Source organism: Pristiophorus japonicus, chromosome 1, assembly GCF_044704955.1.
Source record: "Pristiophorus japonicus isolate sPriJap1 chromosome 1, sPriJap1.hap1, whole genome shotgun sequence".
NCBI lineage: Eukaryota > Metazoa > Chordata > Chondrichthyes > Pristiophoridae > Pristiophorus > Pristiophorus japonicus.
In genome coordinates, this window is record NC_091977.1 from 241,355,020 (window position 1) to 241,376,748 (window position 21,729).

The 21,729-nt window shown below is 41.2% G+C and overlaps 1 protein-coding gene across 1 annotated transcript in view; it reads left to right on the top strand.

The window, feature by feature from the left end:
• Positions 1-21,729, top strand: part of LOC139269366 (choline transporter-like protein 1) — a 105,792-nt gene that overhangs the window by 37,559 nt on the left and 46,504 nt on the right. The window contains exons 4-10 of the mRNA XM_070888369.1: positions 505-641; positions 2,833-2,920; positions 6,731-6,900; positions 13,567-13,656; positions 15,656-15,795; positions 18,560-18,746; positions 21,294-21,459. Of these exons, the coding sequence (XP_070744470.1) occupies positions 505-641; positions 2,833-2,920; positions 6,731-6,900; positions 13,567-13,656; positions 15,656-15,795; positions 18,560-18,746; positions 21,294-21,459 (978 nt within the window). The remainder of the gene's footprint in view (positions 1-504; positions 642-2,832; positions 2,921-6,730; positions 6,901-13,566; positions 13,657-15,655; positions 15,796-18,559; positions 18,747-21,293; positions 21,460-21,729) is intronic.

Below are 21,729 nucleotides of genomic sequence, written 5' to 3' on the forward strand. Positions count from 1 at the left end.
TTATATAGCGCATTTCATGACCTCAGGACATTTAAAATGAAGTGTGGTCACTGTTGTAATGTAAGAAATGCAATGGCCAATTCGCACAAAGCAAGCTCCCACAAACAACAATGTGATAATGACCAGATACAGTTTTGTTATGTTAATTGAGGGATAAATATTGGCCAGAACACCGGGGATAACTCCCCTGCTGTTCTTCGAAATAGAGCCATTTGGCCGTTTACGTCCACCTGAGAGAGCAGACAGGGCCTCGGTTTAATGTCTCGTCCAAAAGATGGCTCCTCTGACAGTGCAGCACTCCCTCAGCACTGCACTGGACTGCTTGCCTCGATTTGTGTGCTGAAGTATCTGGAGTGGGACTTGATCCCACTGCCTTCTGACTCAAGAGTCAAGAGTGCTACCAACTGATGCTGGAATTGAACTGTCAATTGAATTGAAGGAAAAAGAAAGGTGAAAATATGCTTTTGTGCTTTAATATTTGTCGGTGTATTTTTCCCTCCTCAGATATGTCTTTTTCTTGGATCCCTGTAACTTGGAAATAACTAATTTCAAAATCAAATCCATAGCGCTATGTGTGGCTAAATGTCCAGATAGGGATCTGAACACACTCAAGGAAGTTCAGAATTTTGCAAATGACAATGGTAAGACCAAAATATTGGTGATGGGTGGGGGACAGAGAAAAATCGGGGATTAGAATGTATTTTTATTTATGCTGTGACCCTTGCTCTAACATTTTTCCTCTGTATTCAAACTACCCAGAACAAGGGGGCATAACCTTAAAATTAAATACGTATTTAACAATAACAAGGCTCCCATGAGCAGGCTTTGAGCTGCTTGCTCTTTCAGTCTGAAAAGTTCCCATTTATGGCTATCGTCTGTCTCTTGTTTTAAAGTCCATTTTATCTCCTATTCCATGATACTTTATCTGAGCTAGTATCTTCTAATGCAGAACCTTTTTTGAAAAGTTTTCTGAAAACCCAAATATATAAATTGTAAGTGGTTTTGCCCCTGGTGGTTTCGAATCACCCCTCTTACAACAGTTCTAGACACCGGAATTATAATCGTGAACAGCAATATACAGTCATAGACAGATCTTTTCGGTCTCAATCATCACAATGCTTTTATTCAAGTTAAAGCACACACCTGCACCTAATAAAAACACATCCTGGTAATGTAAAACAAACAAACACAGTACAACACACAGTCTGACCTGTCTAAACAGGCCCCTGCTCGAATTCAAAATTGCACCACTGAAATCTGTCCAACAAAATGTGTGTACGCTTATGATCCTTGCAAAAACCTCCCCACTAAAACCCCTAAGGCTTGGTTGGAACACACGGCACCCTTTCACACTATGCGGTAGTCTTAAAGATGCGTGGGCTGGAATAAATACTCACCAATTACCCTTCTGGCTTACTCGCTGCTTCTCCCTGATGAGGAGTATCTTCTGGGTCTTCAAGTCCAGTCTCAAGGTCAGCTTCCTAGTCGAAGTAGTAAGGCTCTCTGGTATTTCTTCTCTCCGTTCGAGATGGAGTGCTCAGTCCTTGTGCGTTGAAGCAAGCAGGTGTAGAAGAGAAGGGGGGGTGGGGGTGGGGGTGGGGGGGAAGAGAGAGAGAGAGAGAGAGAGAGAGAGAGAGAGATGGCAGCCAAAACTGCGCCTCAAAAATGCTTCTTCTCACGCCAAAAGTCCAACTGTCCTTCCCCTGAGACTGTCCAATTGAAAAGCAAAATCAAGTCTCTCGCCTGTTCCTTTGTCAACTGGGCTGTACCTCGATGTGTGGCTCCAACGAGTCTGTGGTTGAATAGCTTTCGTTTGTCTTTCGATGGCCTGAAACCCTGGCCACTTTACTTAATGTCTTACTGATTGCAAGACAAAAGGCCTGTCCATCAACCATTCCTGCCATTGATTCCTTGTCCACCTGATGTGTATTCCAAACCTGCCCCAAATCAGTACTGTCTGCTCTCTGCAGTAACAGAAAATGTGTCCAAGCAATGTCCAAAACTTTAAGTTTTTGCTGTCAATGTTTTCGCCGAATCTTACAAAATAGACATTTCCTCCATTCTTGATGTAAATTATACCATTTGAATTATCCTGGTTTCCTTTCCTAATCCATGCTGACTACCCTTTAATAAATTAGCTTTTTCACCCTACATTTCTGAAAATTGTTTAAATATCTGTTGCAGGGAAGGTCTTTGATGTACTGATCTATATTTTCGAGCTGTGCCTTATAAATACTGGATTTGTATTGGCAGCTTTCCAGTCCTCAGTCTATCCCGAATGTAACAAACTTACAGAATTTCAGTGAAATGCTTCCTTGTTGTAATTCTGTCTCCATCTCTGCGCACACTTTTAGAAAGAAGCTGTCTTTATTTCTCTCGCTTCCGTCTCAGTCTTTATCCTCAGCCTCTCCTCTTTTAGGTCCCTTTATAGCTTTCGTACTTGTTCCCTTACTCTACTTCCATCTTAGCTTTTTCAAAACCTACGGTGTGCAGGGAGAATGGACGCAAATAGGTTGCATGTGCAAAGATGTGTGTGCCTGTTTGTCTTTGTGCACCTCCCTTAAATTGGAAGGATGTCTATTACAGTTTACATGGTATTTTAAAAAGCTAACCATATTTGTCAAGTAATGTAACCTGTTTCTATTCAGAACTGTGTGCTGCCACTTTACCTTGCTGCATTCTTCAGGCGTTCAGGTATTGCTAGTTTGTCTGAAAGCTGTATCGTAATGAAGTAAAGTTTTAATATTGATTTGCCTAATTTGCAGTGTAGATGCAAGTCAACAATCTCGTGTTTTTTTTTAGAAAAACTTAAAATTCTTTTATTTGTTGCAGGATCTCACCTGTGCTCATATCAGCTGCTTCCAGAAGAATATACATCAAAAAAATCGAATTTATGTCCTAAACTTCCTGTTCAAGCAAGGTAGGAAAATTCAGAGTTAATTAGTTTAAGAAATTGTCAGTCACAATGAAAGTACTCCAGTGATTAAACTTGAAAACTTTAAAAAAAAAAATTATTCTGTGCTATGGGTAAATGTGATACTTCTCCCCCAGCTGTAATCAATGAGTTTATATTTTGAAGCTTGTTTGCTTATTCAACGGAGTTAAAACTTGAACAATTCCTAATTATAGCTAATTATATTTCATTTGTCGTAAGATATGATGTTTCTATATTTTCAAAGTGAACGCTTGAAATATCTATCCTTCCTGGATATATCTTCAGTTCTACAGTCTTGTGTCCTTCAATGAGTTGATGCTTGTTACTGGCAATTTTAAACTTATCCTCAGTTCTGATCTGGGTTATTAGATGTCGCTAAATATAGACAATTTGGCCTAGAATTTCAAAGGTACAAAACCAGCGCCTAAGCATCCAATATGTTGGGGGGGGAGAGAGAGAGGAGTGCTCGTGCTCATTACGTGGGAAGTGTGCTGCCCACCATATGGTAAAGGCAGAAAAAGAGGTCTCCAAGGCCTGTGCCTGAAACTGGCGTTGGGGCCCTTTTGCATGTACACTGTTTTAGCTACTTTACCATAGTCTCTCCTGGTCCCTTGCCAAAGGTTTCATATGAAACTTCTGAGAGTTTCTCTCCCACCTCTCTCTCTCTCTCTCTCTCTCTCCATCCTGATGTTTAATTGCTTTTTTTTTCTGGAGAAAACTGACCTTTTAAGACTCTTAAGCATTCTTTCTAAAACTCTAATCTTGATGGCCAAGCCACAACCCCCTCCCCATTCCCCTGCTTCACTCTAATCAGGTGTTTTACTGTAACCATTATTAGTCAGTGTTGTTATTGTGTGTTGAATTCACCACTCTCTGGATTCTAATAATGTTTGTGATATCCTTCGTTGATGAGATGTGTGCCTTCTGAATTTTGTCCGTTCAATCCTGTGTCAGGCCATTTTCCTATATTTTAGAAATTAGCTTGCTTTCATCCCATCCCCATTGATCCCTTGTACCCTTAAAGCTGCCACCCTATTGCCTTTCCCCTGTCATTTCTAAAGTTAGCAAAACTACTGTTAACTCTCAAATAGTTATTTTATTGCTTGAGATTTGTCATTAAATCCATGAAGCCCAGTATTATTTTTGTCTTGGTTCTTCCATTTGGATGTTTTGTCTTTGTAATGTATCTTTAGAACCTTGTGCGTAAATGCCTTGGTGATCCACTCTTTGACAACACTCAGGCCCATTACCATTTATATGGTCTTCCATCAAAGTTGTGTCCACAGCTGTCATATTTCCCCTCAAATCTGTGCTGTTGATGATTCATCCTCTGACTCTTTTGCCATTAGCTTAAGAATTCCCTAGGGGGGTCTATTATCTCTCTCGCTCTGTTCATTCTCCAAATCAATGGACTAACCCTGCAACAACTTGGACTTATTCCTAACTCTTTAATGCTGTATTCAGAAACCAATTAGGTCAAATTATGCTTGCCGTCAAAAGGCAGTTGCCATAAGCAGACTGACTCGTCTGTGAACTGAAACATGCAACCTTGTTTTCTAATCCTTCCATGGCCTCACCCCTCTTTATCTCTAATCTGCTCCAGCCCTCAGGGATCTGCACTCCTTCAATTCTGGCCTTTATAGCATCCCTGATTTTAATTGCTTCACCATTGGTGGCCGTGCCTTTAGCAGCCTAGGCCCTAAGCTCTGTAACTCTCTCCCTAAACCCCTCCACCTCTCTACCTCTCTTTCCTTCATTTAAGACGCTCCTTAAAACCGACCTTGTTCATCTGCCCTAATCACCTTATGTGGCCTGGTGTAAAATTTTGTTTGATAACCACCCTGTGAAGCAACTTTTATTTATATAGCGCTTTTAACGTAGTTTAACATAGTAAAACGTCCCAAAGCGCTTCATAGCAGTGTTACAAGACAAAAGAGATAAATTTGATGCCGAGCCACAAAAGAAGAAATTAAGACAGATGACCAAATGCTTAAAGGTGATATTTAAATACTTTTTTTGTTCTGTATGTTATAACTGAAATAGCATGCCAAGGGACTAACCACTGCCCCTTAGTTATGTATACATCTGAGACTATGTGATATGCCCACCAGATTCTCCAGTCTACTCTGAAAGTTGGTAAATACAACAGAGTCAGGGCTAAACATTTAGCCTTAAACTTGTGGTCAGATTTATTTGTAAGTGAGATTATTATACAAGAGTGATATACGGGGGTTGGACTGGTAGTATAATGCTTGACTGGCCCAATTTATGAAGTGCTTTTTAACAAATACAAGCAATCAGAAATCTTGTCATTAGCATCTTGATGACTTTGATGAGTCACATGGAATCCTTGTTCACACGGTGATGGACAGCGTGAAGCAGAGAAGCTGGGGATTATGAGCGGCTTCTCCACTATTTCTCCACTTGGAAAAAGCTGATATTCAAACAAATTTGTTTCAATGCTGAAGTAACTGAGATATTAGTCATTTGTAACAATTAAACACAAGGTTTCCTGGCCATGTACCCAGGCAGAAATTGAACTTGAATCTTGTCTGGGTCTTAAAATCCCATTGATGCTTTGGAACAGTGTACAACCTGACTCCTTTAGAACAGAGCACGTTTGGTAGTTTTGCCATTCAAAATAATGTTTTTTGTCTTCTCCTAATGTGTGCATTTGCCTATACTGGCATTTCAATAAAAGGTCAAGCCCGACTGGTTCAAAGGGACTTAGATCCTGATACTGCACCTGGCGCCACCTAAACCTTGGTGTGACCTCCAGAGGCCCTTGTTTATTTCCCAGAATTGCAATGTCTTCCCATCTAAAGAGAAATAAGATGGCAGGGAGGAAGAAGTGATTCAATATGGTGCTGACTCATGATGGTTGGGGCCCAATCCATTATTGTCTTAATCAATCTCCATGTGTGTTTCTATTTGAAAGGGCTCTCTTGTTCATTGAGAATTGTTGGGGGAAATCATTTAATTTGACTTGAGTCTATAAAAGTAACAATATTTTGCATCATACACTGCTCAGTCTCATAAGATTGCATGCATAAGTACTGTCTGTTTATGGCACACCGTTTCTGAGCTTCAGCAGCAACTCATTCAGTTGAAGGTAAAACACTACCACCTAGATAGGTAAGTTTTAGTTGGAATCAAAGCACTGCACTATAGTAGAGTGCTTCCAACTCCAGGTAGTAGGAAAGAGCAGAGAAATTTAAGGATTTTTTTGGGGGGGAGCAGAGGCAGGGGTGTGGTTTCAGTAGCATACTCTTTGTTAACCTGTTGTGGAGCTGCATTGATTGGGAGTGAAGTCTGCAGTATGTCTGCAATCTTTATCTCAGCCACTTGAGACAATTGGGAACTGAATGGAGGTGCAAAAATGAAAAGAATTTATCAAAAGATAGGCATACAATTCATCAATGGATAAAATGAGCTCATATTTTGAAATTATTTGCAACTTTCATTTGGAGAAAATGTGATGGATTATTTTATCGATAATATTTTTACGACGGGTGTATAAGCTGTTTGTAAGTTGTATTCAATTTTATTCTATTCCCCCACTAGTGAAAGCTGGGTTTAAGAAAACAAACCAACTCATTTTGATTTGGCTGCTTTACTTTGCAGTTTGCATTATTAATAAGGAATAATGTATAGTCACGGTTGAAACTCGATTAGGTTTGACATTTGTAAATACATACTGTAAAAATGTGATCGTGCCTATCACTGTCGTCAGTCATCTCCATTATTGATATTAATTTGACATTCCATTTTTCTTGTCTTTTTGTTTTACACCAGTAAGCCTGTACCATTCTTCCACCGTTGTGCCCCAGTGAAAAGTGCCTGCTATTTCGAGTTTATTAAGGCCCTGACCACCTTCGTCAGTGACAATAGTGTCTTGCAGAGAGTGATTACTGGAGTAATGACCAGCAAAGAAATTATAGTGGGACTTTGCTTATTATCTCTAGGTAATAATTCTTGAATCCATCCTTTTTTTTTAAACAAAGAATTAAGCAATATTGAATCAGGAGTTGTTGTGTTATTGAATAATGCAATTTAGCGTAAGTGCTTTGGTTATGTTTAGCAAGTTATTACATCCCAAAGTAATGTATACCCCTGTTTTTTTTGTTTTATTTCTTATTGGTGCGATTGACATTGGGAATAACTGTCTCAACTAATTGGAAATTTTATGAATAGCCACTGGCGTTATAGAACTGTATGCTCTTTTTAGATCTCTAGCTCAAAAACCATTTGTCCTTTTTTAATGTTTTGTTTCTTATTAGTTTGTCATAAATATGATTTTTGTATTCCCTGGGGAACTCTAAATAGAAATGTGGACGTGGCAAATATTTTGACATGCTGTTGAGATGCAAAATTGTAAGTCGAGCCCTTGTCTGATACGTAGGTGTAGAGTTGGCTGGATCAGCATGCTGATAACATGATTTAGAACTGGGCAAAAAGAATCAAATCCTGAGGTCATTACTTTTGAGGCTTTATTTTCTTTGGTTTCTTGTTAAAGTGCCTTTAAAGGGATGTTATTGATGCTGATTTGCATTGTTGGAGATAGCGGCAGAGACGGCTAGAACAGAGAGATGAGGTGTTTTTTTTTAAAGAAAGAAAGACATACTTCTATATAGTGCTTTACACAACCTCAGGGTGCCCACAGCACTTTTCAGCCAATGAAACACTTTTGAAGTGTAATCGTTGTTGTGATGTAGAAAACGTAGCAGCCAATTTGCATACAGCAAGGTCCTACAAACAGCAATGTGAGCATGACCAGATAATCTGTTTTGAGGAGTTGGTTGAGGAATAAATAGTGTTGAGGACACCAGGGAGAATTCCCCTGCTGCTTGGGTTTTACTCAGCAATGGATTTTATCCTGCCATTGGACTCATCAGTCACCTGATAACTCATTTTTAGTGTGGAAGCAAGTCATTCTCGACTCCGAGGGACTGCCTAAGAAGAAGAATTCAGCAAGTTTGCAATAAATGCTCATTTTGTTTATACTTCGTCCAAACCTTTCTGTTGTTAAACAGAATATTGCAGTAGCTTGTACAACTGGTTAAAATCAAAGCACGTTGACAAATAAATCCGCAGCTCACAGCTTAATTAAAACCAGGGAACACAGATTCTTGATGAAGGTTTTTGTACTACTTGAGGAAGATAGTAGAGTGCCCACCTCAAGTGGGCATAATAGAATTTGAGCTAAGCCCTCTGCTGTCCCTTCGTTCCAACAATTGCTCCAATGCCCCATGAATGTGCACCCTTTCCTCTTGAGCCAGCCCTGTAGTCACACATTGATCTTCCTCTATAACTTGTCCAGCACATGGCACAGGAAGCAATCTGGACGTGGTCACCCTTGACATCTTGTTTCTCAGTCTAGTGCCTAACTCTTTAAACTCTCTCTGTAAAACCTCAAATGTACTATCTATGGCATTGGACCATGATTTGTAACTTCTTTCCTTCCCTTTCCAGAAATTGACATGTTGTTCTTCACCCTTGGACGGACCAGGGAGGAAACATAACTGCAACAACTGCAAAAAAGGCTGCCTATACTATGACTATAGAATCCCTTCACTGCTACTACGTCCTGTCTACTCGACTCTCACCCTCTTGGATAGTCCCTTGCTCCATGGTTCTGCATTGTTGCTCAGGGCCACCCTCCTTTTGAGTCGCTGTCACTGTCCACCACTCCCTTGTTCAACACTGATTTTTTTTTTTTTAAAACAGTTCCAGTAACTCGTGTTCTCTGCACCCAAGTCTCTCCCTCTCCCCTCTTCGGTGACCACCTTCTGAGAGTGTACTCCAGAAACCTCTCCTCTTCCTTGATGTGCAATGTGGCCAAGTGCTGCACACAGCACAGACATCCACTGTGCCAAAAACACACTTTTTCTGACACTGAGTGAAAACACGCTGTCCCTGAAACCACAGAGGATCAATAATGGCTCACATATTGCACTCCATGCTCATCACAAGGCTTCCCTGCTTTTATATATCTTTTCTGCCTCTAACTTAAAAAATGTAGATTATGGTAGCCTGAATTTCCACCAGCACCAAACTCTCAAGGGCCAAATATCTCATGAACTTCTCTGAACAATCGAAGTGGAACTCCTTTGGCGCCTCTCTTCTTTTGTAACCAATTAGCTATTGACATCTCAAACCAGCTCACAATTAAGGTACACAATAAACTACTTCAAACAATTTCTAGCATGAGCAGCAAAAAAAATAAAGTACATTTAAAATAAATTTAGACTCCGTTCAGTAATAAATTAAACTTGTATCCATTCACTTCCATTTGAGGATAAATTTTACACTCTTCTGGTTTCTCGCACTCCACTGGCCTTTCACTGCCCCTGGGTCCAGGAGTATGATGGGTGGGAGGGGCGAGGGGGGAATGCAGGTGTGTGGTAGTGGTTGGAGTGGTAGATATACTGTATGGGAGGGAGATTGCAGGCTTCAGAAGCAATGGCTGAAATGGCAGAGTCCTGGAGCATTGACAAAGAAAGTTTATTGGTGTGGAAGCACTTGAATGGGGTTACTGATATCTGAGACTACTGGGTAGGGGCCCTGAGAGCAAGGTGGATGTTCCCAGGTTGTTGGACTACTGTGGAGAGGGTCAGAAGGGCATAGTAGTTTGGGATTATTGAGCTGAGGGCCTGGGGTCTGTGCATCTTTTTCCAAGAACAAGGTCTGCTCATATTGAGGCTGTCAATCTCTATCGTGTGTCAAACTTATGTCTCTTGGTTCTGCTTAAACCTGCCTATTTATTATGAGTCTTTAAGCTAGGTGGCACTGTTCTTCACAGTGCTCCTTGGCTAAAGATTGTTCCTCTCGTCTGAAGATCCCCAGCTGCCTCTACCAGATCCTTCCTGTGGTGTTACCCTTTTCTCTTTACCCCCACCTCCTTGGTAGGCCTTTCCCTGCTCCCTCTTGCCGCAGGGTTCCCATACCTCCCCGCCAAGCTGCACCACTATAACTGTGTTCCTGGGTGGGAACATTGCTATAAGCTCATAAGCGGGGCATGGAGCAGGATAATTTTAGGCTGTATCCAAGTACAGCATATGTGCACTAAATGCTTTAAATAACTAAAACTGGTCTAAAGATCAATGTTAAATATCATGTTGCCTTAAAGATTCTGAGGGGGGATGGGAATCCACAAAGGCTTGCAACCTATATCCATGTTCTCAATTGTGACCTTTGAACCAGCTTTAAAATATCCAGTGTTCTAATACACTTCCCACTTTCCTATCTACAACACCTTCCTGTGGCTTGTGAAGCAGTATATTTGAACTCGAATACCAATAACCTTCCCACAATCCTTTAATAAACACAGTTCCAATCACTGTAAATTTGTCATGCTGATGTATTCTACATTGCGCAGCATAACCATGCATCCTGTGACACAGCTAGTAATGTCTCAAGTCTTGAGTGTAGTTTGTTCTTCCTGTACACTTAGTTCCTGTTGTGCCTTGTTGATTGGCTCAAAATAAAGTTGCAAATCAGAACAAGTGTTGAGAATATACAGATCTGAAGCATAGAAAGTGATTAGGAAATGTAAGAACTTACAAAAGCCACCAGTCATAATTAAAACCTCTAATAAATTTGTGCATCTTTTTGCCCGTCATTTTGTTTCTTGGAACTCTGATTTTTCAGATCCAAAATAGAGCGATAAACAAAGTTTTAAAAACAAAAACTTGGCTATTTCACAATAACCTAAGTATGTTTACTCATAGAACTGTCTTGAGTGCCTTAATATTTTCATTTAAGCTTTTTTACTCAGTTTTTTTCAACCATTTGTTGCGTCCATTTGGACAGTGAATGTGTGTGGAGTCAAGGTCACTCAGCTGTCAAAAACCTGCAGAAAAATGTGTGGGAATCTTGATCTAGATGGAAGTGTGGGAATGGAAAATAGTACATAGAAACCTACGCGACTTGGGTGTCATGGTACATCAGTCATTGAAAGTTGGCATGCAGGTACAGCAGGCGGTGAAGAAGGCAAATGGTATGTTAGCCTTCATAGCGAGAAGATTTGAGTATAGGAGCAGGGAGGTCTTGCTGCAGTTGTACAGAGCCTTGGTGAGACCACACCTTGAATATTGTGTTGAGTTTTGGTCTCCTAATCTGAGGAAGGACGTTCTTGCTATTGAGGGAGTGCAGCGAAGGTTCACCAGAGTGATTCCCGGATGGGAGGACTGACATATGAAGAAAGACTTGATCGACTAGGATTATATTCACTGGAATTTAGAAGAATGAGAGGGGATCTCATAGAAACATATAAAATTCTGACAGGTTAGATGCAGAAAGAATGTTCCCGATGTTGGGGAAGTCCAGAACCAAGGGTCTAAGGATAAGGAGTAAGCCATTTAGGACCGAGATGAGGAGCAACTTCTTCACATAGAATTGTGAACCTGTGGCATTCTCTACCACAGAAAGTTGTTGAGGCCAGTTCATTAGATATATTCAAAAGGGAGTTAGATGTGGCCCTTACAGCTAAAGTGATCAAGGGGTATGGAGAGAAAGCAGGAATGGAGTACTGAAGTTGCATGATCAGCCATGATATTGAATGGTGTGCAGGCTCGAAGGGCCATATGGCCAACTCCTGCACCTATTTTCTATACACATTGTATTGAATTGCTTGAAATAAAATGTTACCTTAAAGCACATAAGGTCAGGGATACCAGTTGGAACAACAACAGCAACATGAATACTGATTGTTGCTATACTGTATGAAAGGGACAAATCCTCAGCATCAGATAAACTTTTCAGTGTGCTGTGTCCCAATGCCTCAGAGTTGCTAAGTAGCTTTAATTTAGTTGGTTTGTCACATCTTCTCCCAGCAAATGGAAAGCTAGCTCAAGATTCACAGTGACTGACCTTGTGTTACACAGAAACATAGAAAATAGGTGCATGAGTAGGCCATTCGGCCCTTCGAGCCTGCACCACCATTCAATATGATCATGGCTGATCATGCATTTCAGTACCCCATTCCTGCTTTCTCGCCATACCCCTTGATCCCTTTAGCCATAAGGGCCACATCTAACTCCCTTTTGACTATCTAACGAACTGGCCTCAATAACTTTCTGCGGTAGAGAATTCCACAAGTTAACCATTCTGAGTGAAGAAGTTTCTCCTCATCTTGGTCCTAAATGGCTTCCCCCTTATTCTTAGACTGTGACCCCTGGTTCTGGAACTCCCCAGCAATGGGAACATACTTCCTGCCTCTAACCTGTCCAATCCCGTCAGAATTTTATATGTTTCTGAGAGATCCCCTCTCATTCTTCTAAACTCCAGTGGATACAAGCCCAGTTGATCCAGTCTCTCCTCATATGTCAGTCCTGCCATCCCGAGAATCAATCTGATGAACCTTCGCTGTACTCCCTCAATAGCAAGAACGTCCTTCCTCAGATTAGGAGACCAAAATTGAACACACTATTCCAGGTGAGGCCTCACCAAGGCCCTGTACAACTTCAGTAAGACCTCCCTGCTCCTATACTCAAATCTCTGAGCAATGAAGGCCAACATGCCATTTGCCGCCTTCACCGCCTGCTGTACCTGTATGCGAACTTTCAATAACTGATGTACTATGACACAACCATTACAATGATGGCAGTGAGAATGATGGAATTAAAATGAAGAAGAATTTTTTTTCAAAAAATGAAGAGTAGAGGGACACAGGAGGAAGAAAAAAGGATGAGGTAGATGAATATTTGTAAAAGTGTATGTTAATGAGTTAGCATGAAGTAATTTCAAAATAAGTTGACCCAGTCAAATTTTAAAATGCAGATCTTCATCTGAGTAGAAAGTGTAAAATATTTGCTTTATAAAGGGCAGGAGGCTCTCACTTTGTAACATAGGTGAGCTTTATCAAATGACTGTTCTTTGAAATTACAGCGTCTGCTACAATTGGCTGCAGCATCCAGGCAGAGTAACAGAGAAAGGGATGAAACAGGGAAGCACTGAGAAAGGGGGAGAGTGGGAAACACAGCGAGGGAGAGAGTAACAGACACAGCTGAAGAGTAACAAAGAATGAAAGCGAGATGTAGACTTCTATTTCCACTATAAAAGCCAGATTGATTCCCATCTGGGTACAGTTGGTGAATGAGGTGAGTGGACCTTGTCTGACTATAATTGGACCTGTACTCTACAATGCTTGAATAATGGGTCATCTCCATTTTGCTTGCCTCTGATGTGCTGCCTTTGCAGCCTCTTAAACGGTAAAGCTCAGCAGCTTTTACTCCCAACTCCTGCTGTACCGTTCTCCTGGTTAAGGAGTCATGATATTTGTTGCGAGTGGCAATAAGATCAATTAGGTTCCCAATGGGAGGATAGAGAACTTACATAGGTTGTGTCTACCAGGGGGCAACAGAAAATAGATTTTTCTTCCATCTCTCTGGCTTGGATTGTCCAGGTTCCCAGAGAAGAAAGGCCAGACCTGTTGTTCCACCCAAAATCACAAACATTTTTGTTCTAGAATTGTTTAGAAAAGTAACTCTTCTGAGTAGGTAGCAAATACAATTCAACCAAATGTTTGTCTTCCAACCCTACCGATCAATGTTGCAGTTCCTTGAAAGTTCAATTCTGTATTGTACTTGTACTTGTATATGTGTGCTGTTAATCCTTTTGTGTTTTGGCAGTTTTGTCGATGTTGTTAATGGTTGTAATCAGATATATCTCCAGAATACTTCTTTGGATCCTTGCAATTCTCACCATCCTTGGTTCAATTGGTAAGTTGATTATAGTAATTGATAAAAATATTTTAAATCTCTTCTGAATATTTGGCTTCTACATGTATCTATTTCCAATTCTCCATATTAAAGGACAATGACCCTGAAATTCCGGCTTCCCCGGGTCTGTACGGAGTTTCTATGGAGCCGGGAGGGCATGCGCTGAAAACCAGCTTTTCCGACCTCACGCTTATCGGGAGCAAGGACATTTGCAAGGGCAAGATTGCGGTATTTACCCATATCTTGCCCAGGAAATGTCCTCAAAATTCTTGCGCCTGATAAAAGCAGGTGCATAGCCTACTTTTACAGGCGTAAGAGTATAAAAACATTCAAAAATATAATTACATTCAATTTAAAAAACACTTTTTAAAAACCCTGCCCACTGTTACATTTATTTTGTAACCATAATTTAAAAAAATTTTTAAAACTGAAATTTTCTCTGATCTTAACTTTTAATTTCAATTAATTTTAATTATGTGAGGTGTATTTTTTATTTTTTATTGCATGTGTTTAGTGTCTGTTTTTTTTCCTCATTAATATCAAGGAGAACTTATAGATACAGAGTTCTCATTGCTATTAATGAGAAAGCTTTGGAATACACTACCTGATTGGCTGAGCAGTCACACGTGACTACACCTTCTGCGTGGGAACCTCGGACGGGAGTGCGCTTCGCAGCGTGGGAAGGGAAGGGAAGGCCTCCCCAACTGAATCGCAGGCTCCTCCCGGACCACCAGGTAAATGTGTAGAAATTTGTCAGGTCGGAGGCAATTGCCCACGGGTAGCCTCCGACTGGAATTTTGGGGCCAATCTGATCTAGCCTTAGTGCTTTGCATCTTCTGATAGTTACTGGAATGAGCTTGGATGCAAGAGGAAGAAAATAACATCAAAGATGGTTTGATTCCAAAAAACATGTTTCATATCTAATGTAATAGTGTAGTGTCAGCCCCTGCCACAGCACTGAAACAGTTCTAATCAAGCACAAATTGCACTCTCAGTGACTCTGACCTTGGCGTACTACCCCTCATTTTTCTCAACATCTCTGCAGCCTTTGACACGACCAACCACGCCATCCTCCTTCAGTGCCTCTTCTCCATTGTCCAGCTCAACGGGACTGCCCTCGCTTGGTTCCACTCTTCCCTATCCAATTATAGCCGGAGTATCTCGACCAATGGCTTCTCTTCCTGGGTCCGCACTGTCACCTCTGGAGGCATCCAAGGATTTATTCTTGGTTTCCTCCTCTTTTTCAACTATATGTTGCCCCTTGGTGATATAATCCGAAGACATGGGTCAGCTTCTACATGGACACTGATGACACCCAGCTCTACCTCTTCACCACCTGTCTCGACCCCTCTTTGTTGTCCGACAGCTTGTCCAACATCCAGCCCTGGTTGAGCTGCAATTTCCTCCAATTAAACAGTAGACCAAAGCATTTGTCTTAGGTCCTGACTACAAGCTCTGTACTCTCGCTACCAATTCCATCTCCTTCACCAGCCACTGTCTCTGGTTGAATCAGACTGCTCGCAACCTCTGCATACAATTTGACCTTGTGCTAAGCTTCCAAACCCACATCTTCCCCTGACAAAGATCGCTTATTTTACCTCTAACATCACCTGACTCGGCTGCTCCCTCAGCCTATCTGCTGCCGTAACCCTTATTCATGTCACTTGTCACCTCCGGACTTGACTATACCAATGCTCTCTGCCAGTCTTCCATGCTCAACCCTCCATAAATTTGAGCTCATCCAAAGCTCTGCTGTCCGTATTCTAACATGTACCCAATCCTATTCACGCATCAACTATATACTCGCTGACCTACTTTGGTTCCTGGTCCAGCAATGCCTCAGATTTAAAATTCTCATCCTTGTTTTCAAATCCCTCCATGGCCTCCCTATCTTTAATCTCCTACACCCCTCAGATCTCTGCATTCCTCCAATTCTGGCCTCTTGTTTTTTTTTTCCCTTTTTCTTTTTTTATCTAACTGTTTTCCCCCTCCTGTACAGGTGGTACAGCTGTCCTTTGGTGGTTGTACGCTGATCAAAAGAAGTCGGCCAACACAAAGCAAAGTGAAGAAGAAACCAAGGTGGCATGTGATAATGTTAAGGCTCTTTTGGTGTACGCTATTGCTGCGACAGTAGTCACGGTGAGTGCTCCACTTAAAATGTATTTAAAATTAATTGTTACTGATTAAGGTGTAGAAATATGAGAATACCAGAACTGAGAGGTTATACTTATCAGGAAAGATTGAACAGACTGAGGCTCTTCACTCTAGAAAAGAGAAGTCTGAGGGGTGACCTGATGGAAGTCTTCAAGATTATGAAAGGGTTTGTTAGGGTAGACATAGACAAGATGTTTGTGTGCAAGACCGGAACTAGGGGCCATAAGTATAAGATAGTAACTAATAAGGAATTCAGGAGAAACTTCTTTACTCAGCGAGTGATTAGAATGTGGAAGTCGCTACCACAAGGAGTAGTTGAGGTGACTAGCGTAGATACATTCAAGGGTATGCTAGATAAGCACATGAGGGAGCAAGGAATAGGATATATTGATGGAGTTAGATGAAGAGGGGTGAGAGGAGACTCATATTGAGCTTAAATGCAGGCATAGGCCAGCTGGGCCAAATGGCCTGTTTATGTGCTGTAAATATTTTAAATAGAAGCCTGGGTATGTGGTAATTGAAATCTTCGTTTATCATACTTGCATATCCATGTTAGTATAGGTGAGCTGTAGGTAGCATGCAAGTGCTAGGGAGGGTTGGATTGTCTTGTCTCTCAAACAGCAATACATGCCGTTTCCATTTGTGGTTGCCATTTTAAATTCTGGAACAGCAATAAATGGAGCATTATCCGATGACTCAATCCATGAAGATTATAGCTGTTGTGTTAATGTTGCCAAAATGCTGCAGGGAAGTAATTTTCATATTTCAGTACTATTTATTGTGATGGTTATGTGATCTGATTATTGTATGTCGCCATCAGCACTCCAGAGTGCCTCTCCCAATTTGATGCCTCTTGCAAATATCTGTTGATTTTGAGATCTCTACATCTGCGAAATTGTTAGGTAGACTTTTTCTGTAGCATAATTTAAATGATAACCATGGATGAATGTTACATCTTTTGCCATTTGTAAGGCAGCCCAATCATGCATATTAATTGTAGTATGCGTTTATTGTATTCACATATCCATGTTAATATGAATGACAATCTATTCACATTCATGCTGGTATGAGTGTCACGCTCGTATTAACCTGGATATGTGAATACCAGAAATGCATATTCGTGTCTACAGCAACTTGCAGTATGCAGTACTTTGAGTGATAATACATCCCCAAACCCATCAGAAAGATGGAAAAGTAGTTGTGGGAGAATGATTATAGTGACTAATGTTCCTGCAAGCTGGATTTTGTTCTGCGCAACCTGTTTCTTTTAATGAGTAGTCCCTTTAAATTTCTGTTCATGCACAGTATCTCCAGTGGAAAAGCTGGCGAGCGGTCTGTGCAGGACCTTTCCCAGTACCCCACGGCCGCGCATCTTAGAGGGGTCCTTGGTGGTGACTGAATGCGAATGTCTGCCAAATATGGTTAAAGGAGGCCCAGAGTTGGAAGGGAAATGGCACATGTAGGACTATGTGGCTAAAGGAGTTTACAGAGGATGGGAAGGGCAAGGCTGTGAGGGGCTTGTTAATGAAGGCAAGGATTTTGAAATCAATATGTTGTGGGTGAAAAGGAAACCAATGAAGGTTGACCAGGGCAGGTTTGTGGGGGAGCAGGATTTATTGTGGGATCGGATGCGGGTGGTGAAGATTTGAACAAGCTGCAATTTGTGAAGAATGGTACTTGGAAGCTGGATAAGTGTTTCAGCAATCATAGGGATGAAGTGGTGGAGAGAGATGATCTTGGAAACGGTTGTGATGTGGGGTTTGAAGCTTAGCTTGATGTGAAACAGGGCAATTAAGTCCTGCACTGCCAGGTTTACCCAGACAGAGAAAGGGAGTTGGGAGGAGATGCACTGAGCTTTAGCAGGAACCAAACAGGATGGCTTCATTCTTCCAGATATTGACTTGAAGGAAGCTCTTTTTCATCCTGAACTTAATATTAGCTAAGCAGCTGGATAGCGCAATGGTCATCGAGTCTAGGCTGGTGGCAGAGAGGTCAAGTTGGGTGTGATCAACACACATTGCATGACTATAAATGGGAGGCAGTGTATGAATAAGGAAAAGGAGAGAGCGTTGGGGGACACCCGATTGCCATGCTGGACAGGAGAAGAATCCATTTCAGGAGATGTGTTGGCTTTGTTGGAAAAGTACTGCGGATGGAGTGCATTCCTGACTGCTGCATCGATGACGCAAAATTCATGGCTCCCAGTGACTGTGCTAAAATGTAGATCTTGCTCTGTGAAAGTAGACACACAACTAGCCAGGAAAGTTCTAATCTGCAAACACCTGAGAGAGACTGCAACAAGATGCCCTGTGTGAAAGCAGTTTTGGCATCTGTGGAACTATGAACCTTCATTGGTAACCGTTGGGGCGTAGATTCCTTGTTGCTGATTTTTTTTTTGTCATCTCCAGGAAGCCTCTTTTGTTGGGTAAATGTTTTGTTTTTATTTAATTCATCCCCCATTCCTCAGCAAAGGAGGTTTCAAGTCTTCATGTTCAAACCTTTGGAGGTATGCAAGTCCAGTATTGCCTCAAATTATTGCATGGTGTCCTTTGCCTCCAGAAGTGTCTGCCCAACATTTTGCATCTTTTACAAGTAATCTGAACAATACTGCAGTGTAGCTTACCACTTTGGGGCACCAATGTATTGCACCCCAAGATGCTGCTGCTGCTGCAACTGCTCTCCAAATATCCATGTTAAGAAAAGCCTGGGTGATGGAAGGAAAATAATGTATAATTATTTTATTTTGCAGGTCATTTTACTGTTGCTAATGCTAATATTGAGGAAGCGAGTGGCTCTTACGATCGCCTTATTCCATGTGGCAGGGAAAGTGTTTATTCACATTCCACTTCTAGTCTTTCAGCCACTATGGACTTTCCTGGCCTTGGCATTTTTCTGGATCTACTGGGTTGCAATCCTGCTTTTATTAGGCACTGCAGGTGGGATTATGCATTTGCAGCATTTACTTTTCTTTGGCCTACATAGACAGATCTTGATCATGATTTTTGCAAATCATTTCTTCCCAACCTTATCAGGAATATTTTGGAAACCTTTTTTGCAGGTTGTTGAACATGTTGTGAATTTATTTCTATTCTTCAGTATATTTACAACTTCTTAGAAATGATAGCATTGCTCCTTAGTCAAAAAAATGTATAGATCATAGTCAAGACCAAACTGTGGATGTCTGTGATAATGTCTGTACACCCCCTTCATAAAGAGATAGTGAAGGTTCAGCTACTAGTCTAGTGTCAAATATTGAAACTTTGACTATGCAATTGATCTATGAATGTACAGTACATAGTCTAAAAAAGGTTTATATACATGTTGTGGTTTGATATGCATTTATTCAATGATGTTTTAATCATTAAGTTACTGACTTTACATTATTGAGATGCCAGGTTTTTTCCCCACAGCTGCATTGAAAGAAAGAGGTATGGGAGAGTCAGCCCAGATTCTTTTGCGCACTTACTAAATGGCTGACTTGAAGTTGCACTTTATAACCTAGGAAACTATTATCCAGTTGGTCCACCTGTTTCCTAGCCTCCCAAGTACAACAATTTCAAGCCACCCGTTAGTAAGTTGGGGTGGAGATGTAGCACCAGAAAAGCCAACTGGAGAAAATGGTGAAAAATACAAAATAAATAATCTACTCTTGCCCTCCAAATTCAAAAATCAAATGGCATCCTGTTGCTTGCGATAAGCCAGGATGCACACAATTGCATTTACTTAACTTCCATATTTGGTAATGGAGCTGACTACAGGATGAAAATTATTTTTGACGAAATTGGCTAAGTGATGGGAAACAGAGAGTAGTGCTGAATGGTTGTTTTTCAGACTGAAGGGAGGTATACAGTGGTGTTCCCCAGGGATCAGTACTAGAACCACTGCTTTTCTTGATGTATATTAATGACTTGGACTTGGGTATACAGGACACTATTTCAAAATTTGCAAATGACACAAAACTTGGAAATGGGGAGGATAAGGATAGACTTCAAGAGGACATAAACAGGCTGGTGAAATGGGTGGACACGTGGCAGATGAAGTTTTATGCAGAAAAGTGCAAAGTGATACATTTTGGTAGAAAGAATGAGGAGAGGAAATATAAACTCATGGTGCAATTCTAAAGGGGGGGGGGGTATGAACAGAGAGACGTGGGGGTATAAGTGCACAAATCATTGAAGGTGGCAGGACAGATTGAGAAAGCGGTTAAAAAAAGCATACAGGATCCTGGGCTTTTTAAATAGAGACATGAGTACAAAAGCAAGAAAGTTACGATGAGCATTTGTAAAACGCTGGTTCGACCACAACTGGAGTATTGTTTCCAATTCTAGGTACTGCACTTTAGGGAGGATGTGAAGGCTTTAGAGAGGGTGCAGAAAGAATGGTTCCAGGGATGAGGGACTTCAGTTCTGTGGATAGACTGGAGAAACTGGGGTTGTTCTCCTTGGAGCAGAGAAGATGGAGAGGAGATTTGATGGAGGTGTTCAAAATCAACAGGGGTCCAGACACGGTAGATAAGAGAGAAAACTGTTCCCATTGTCGGAAAGGTTGAGAACCAGAGGACACAGATTTAAGATGATTGCAGAAGGTCCAAAGGCGACATGAGGAAAAACTTTTTTGCACAGCGAGTTACGATCTGGAATGCACTGCCTAAAAAGGTGGTGGAGGCAGATTCAATTGTGGCTTTCAAAAGGGAGTTAGATAAGTACCTGAAGGAAATAAATTTATGGGCTACAGGGACAGGGTGGGAGATTGGGACTCACTGAAGTGCTCTTGCAGAGAGCTGGCATGGACTCGTCAGGCCGAATGGCCTCCTACTGTGCTGTAACCACTTTATGATCAGATTTATATTGCAGTAGACTGAGTTAACTGCTTAATTCTGTGGATAGACTGGAGAAACTGGGGCTGTTCTCCTTGGGGGTTGTTCACCCTAACTTCACACACACTCCGTTTTGTTTAACTGCCTTCCCTCAGTCACCCATTGACAAAGATAAAAATCATTCTTGCATATTTGTCTGTAGAATGGACCCTTTTACTTCGAATATTCTGTTAGTTTTTGAAACTTGATAGCTGTCGACAGTGCTTTGGATACCCAGTTTCTCAGCCATGGAGCTGCGCAATAGTGTAAGAGCATTGAAAACTTCATGTTGATATGGGTTGCTGTTCCTGTAAACCAGAAAACTTCATGTTGATACGGGTTGCTGTTCCTGTAAACCAAACATGACTTACCAAACTTTAACCACGACCTTTCACTTCATAACTCTGCAGTTCCTGAGTCTGGTCTTATTTTTTTTCTTTCACCAATCGCAATTTACAATTTTGAAGGAGCTGTATGCCAGGACTTTGACTTGGATTAAAGTATTCTGTTTTGTCCTTTGTTCTCAGTAGCACGTATATAATAAAGTTGAATAAGTCAGTTGTATCAGATTAAAAATATATATATATCTTGAAACCACAATTTCTACTTTTTTTTCCCCTCCTTGTAGGATATCCTGAAAAAAATGAACAAGGCAATGTAGAATTTAAAGTATCTGGTCCTTTACAGTATACATGGATTTATCATCTAGTTGGTCTCATCTGGATCAGTGAGTTCATATTGGCCTGTCAACAGATGACTGTGGCTGGAGCTGTAGTAACCTACTATTTTACACGGTAAGACATTTTAATTTATAGTTATATTTGACATCTTGGAGCATTAGAGGCGCAACAACCCCCTGCTTCTGGGGAGATGGAACCTGTACAAACCGGACAGGTTGCACCTCAACAGCGCCGGGACCAACATTCTCGTGGGGAGTTTTGCTCGTGCTGTTGGGGAGAGTTTAAACTAGCTTGGCAGGGGGATGGGAACCTGAACAAATTCAAAAGGAAAGGAAGTAAAGCAGAAATTGGAGATAACAAGAATCTAGAAAGCGAATCTGTAAG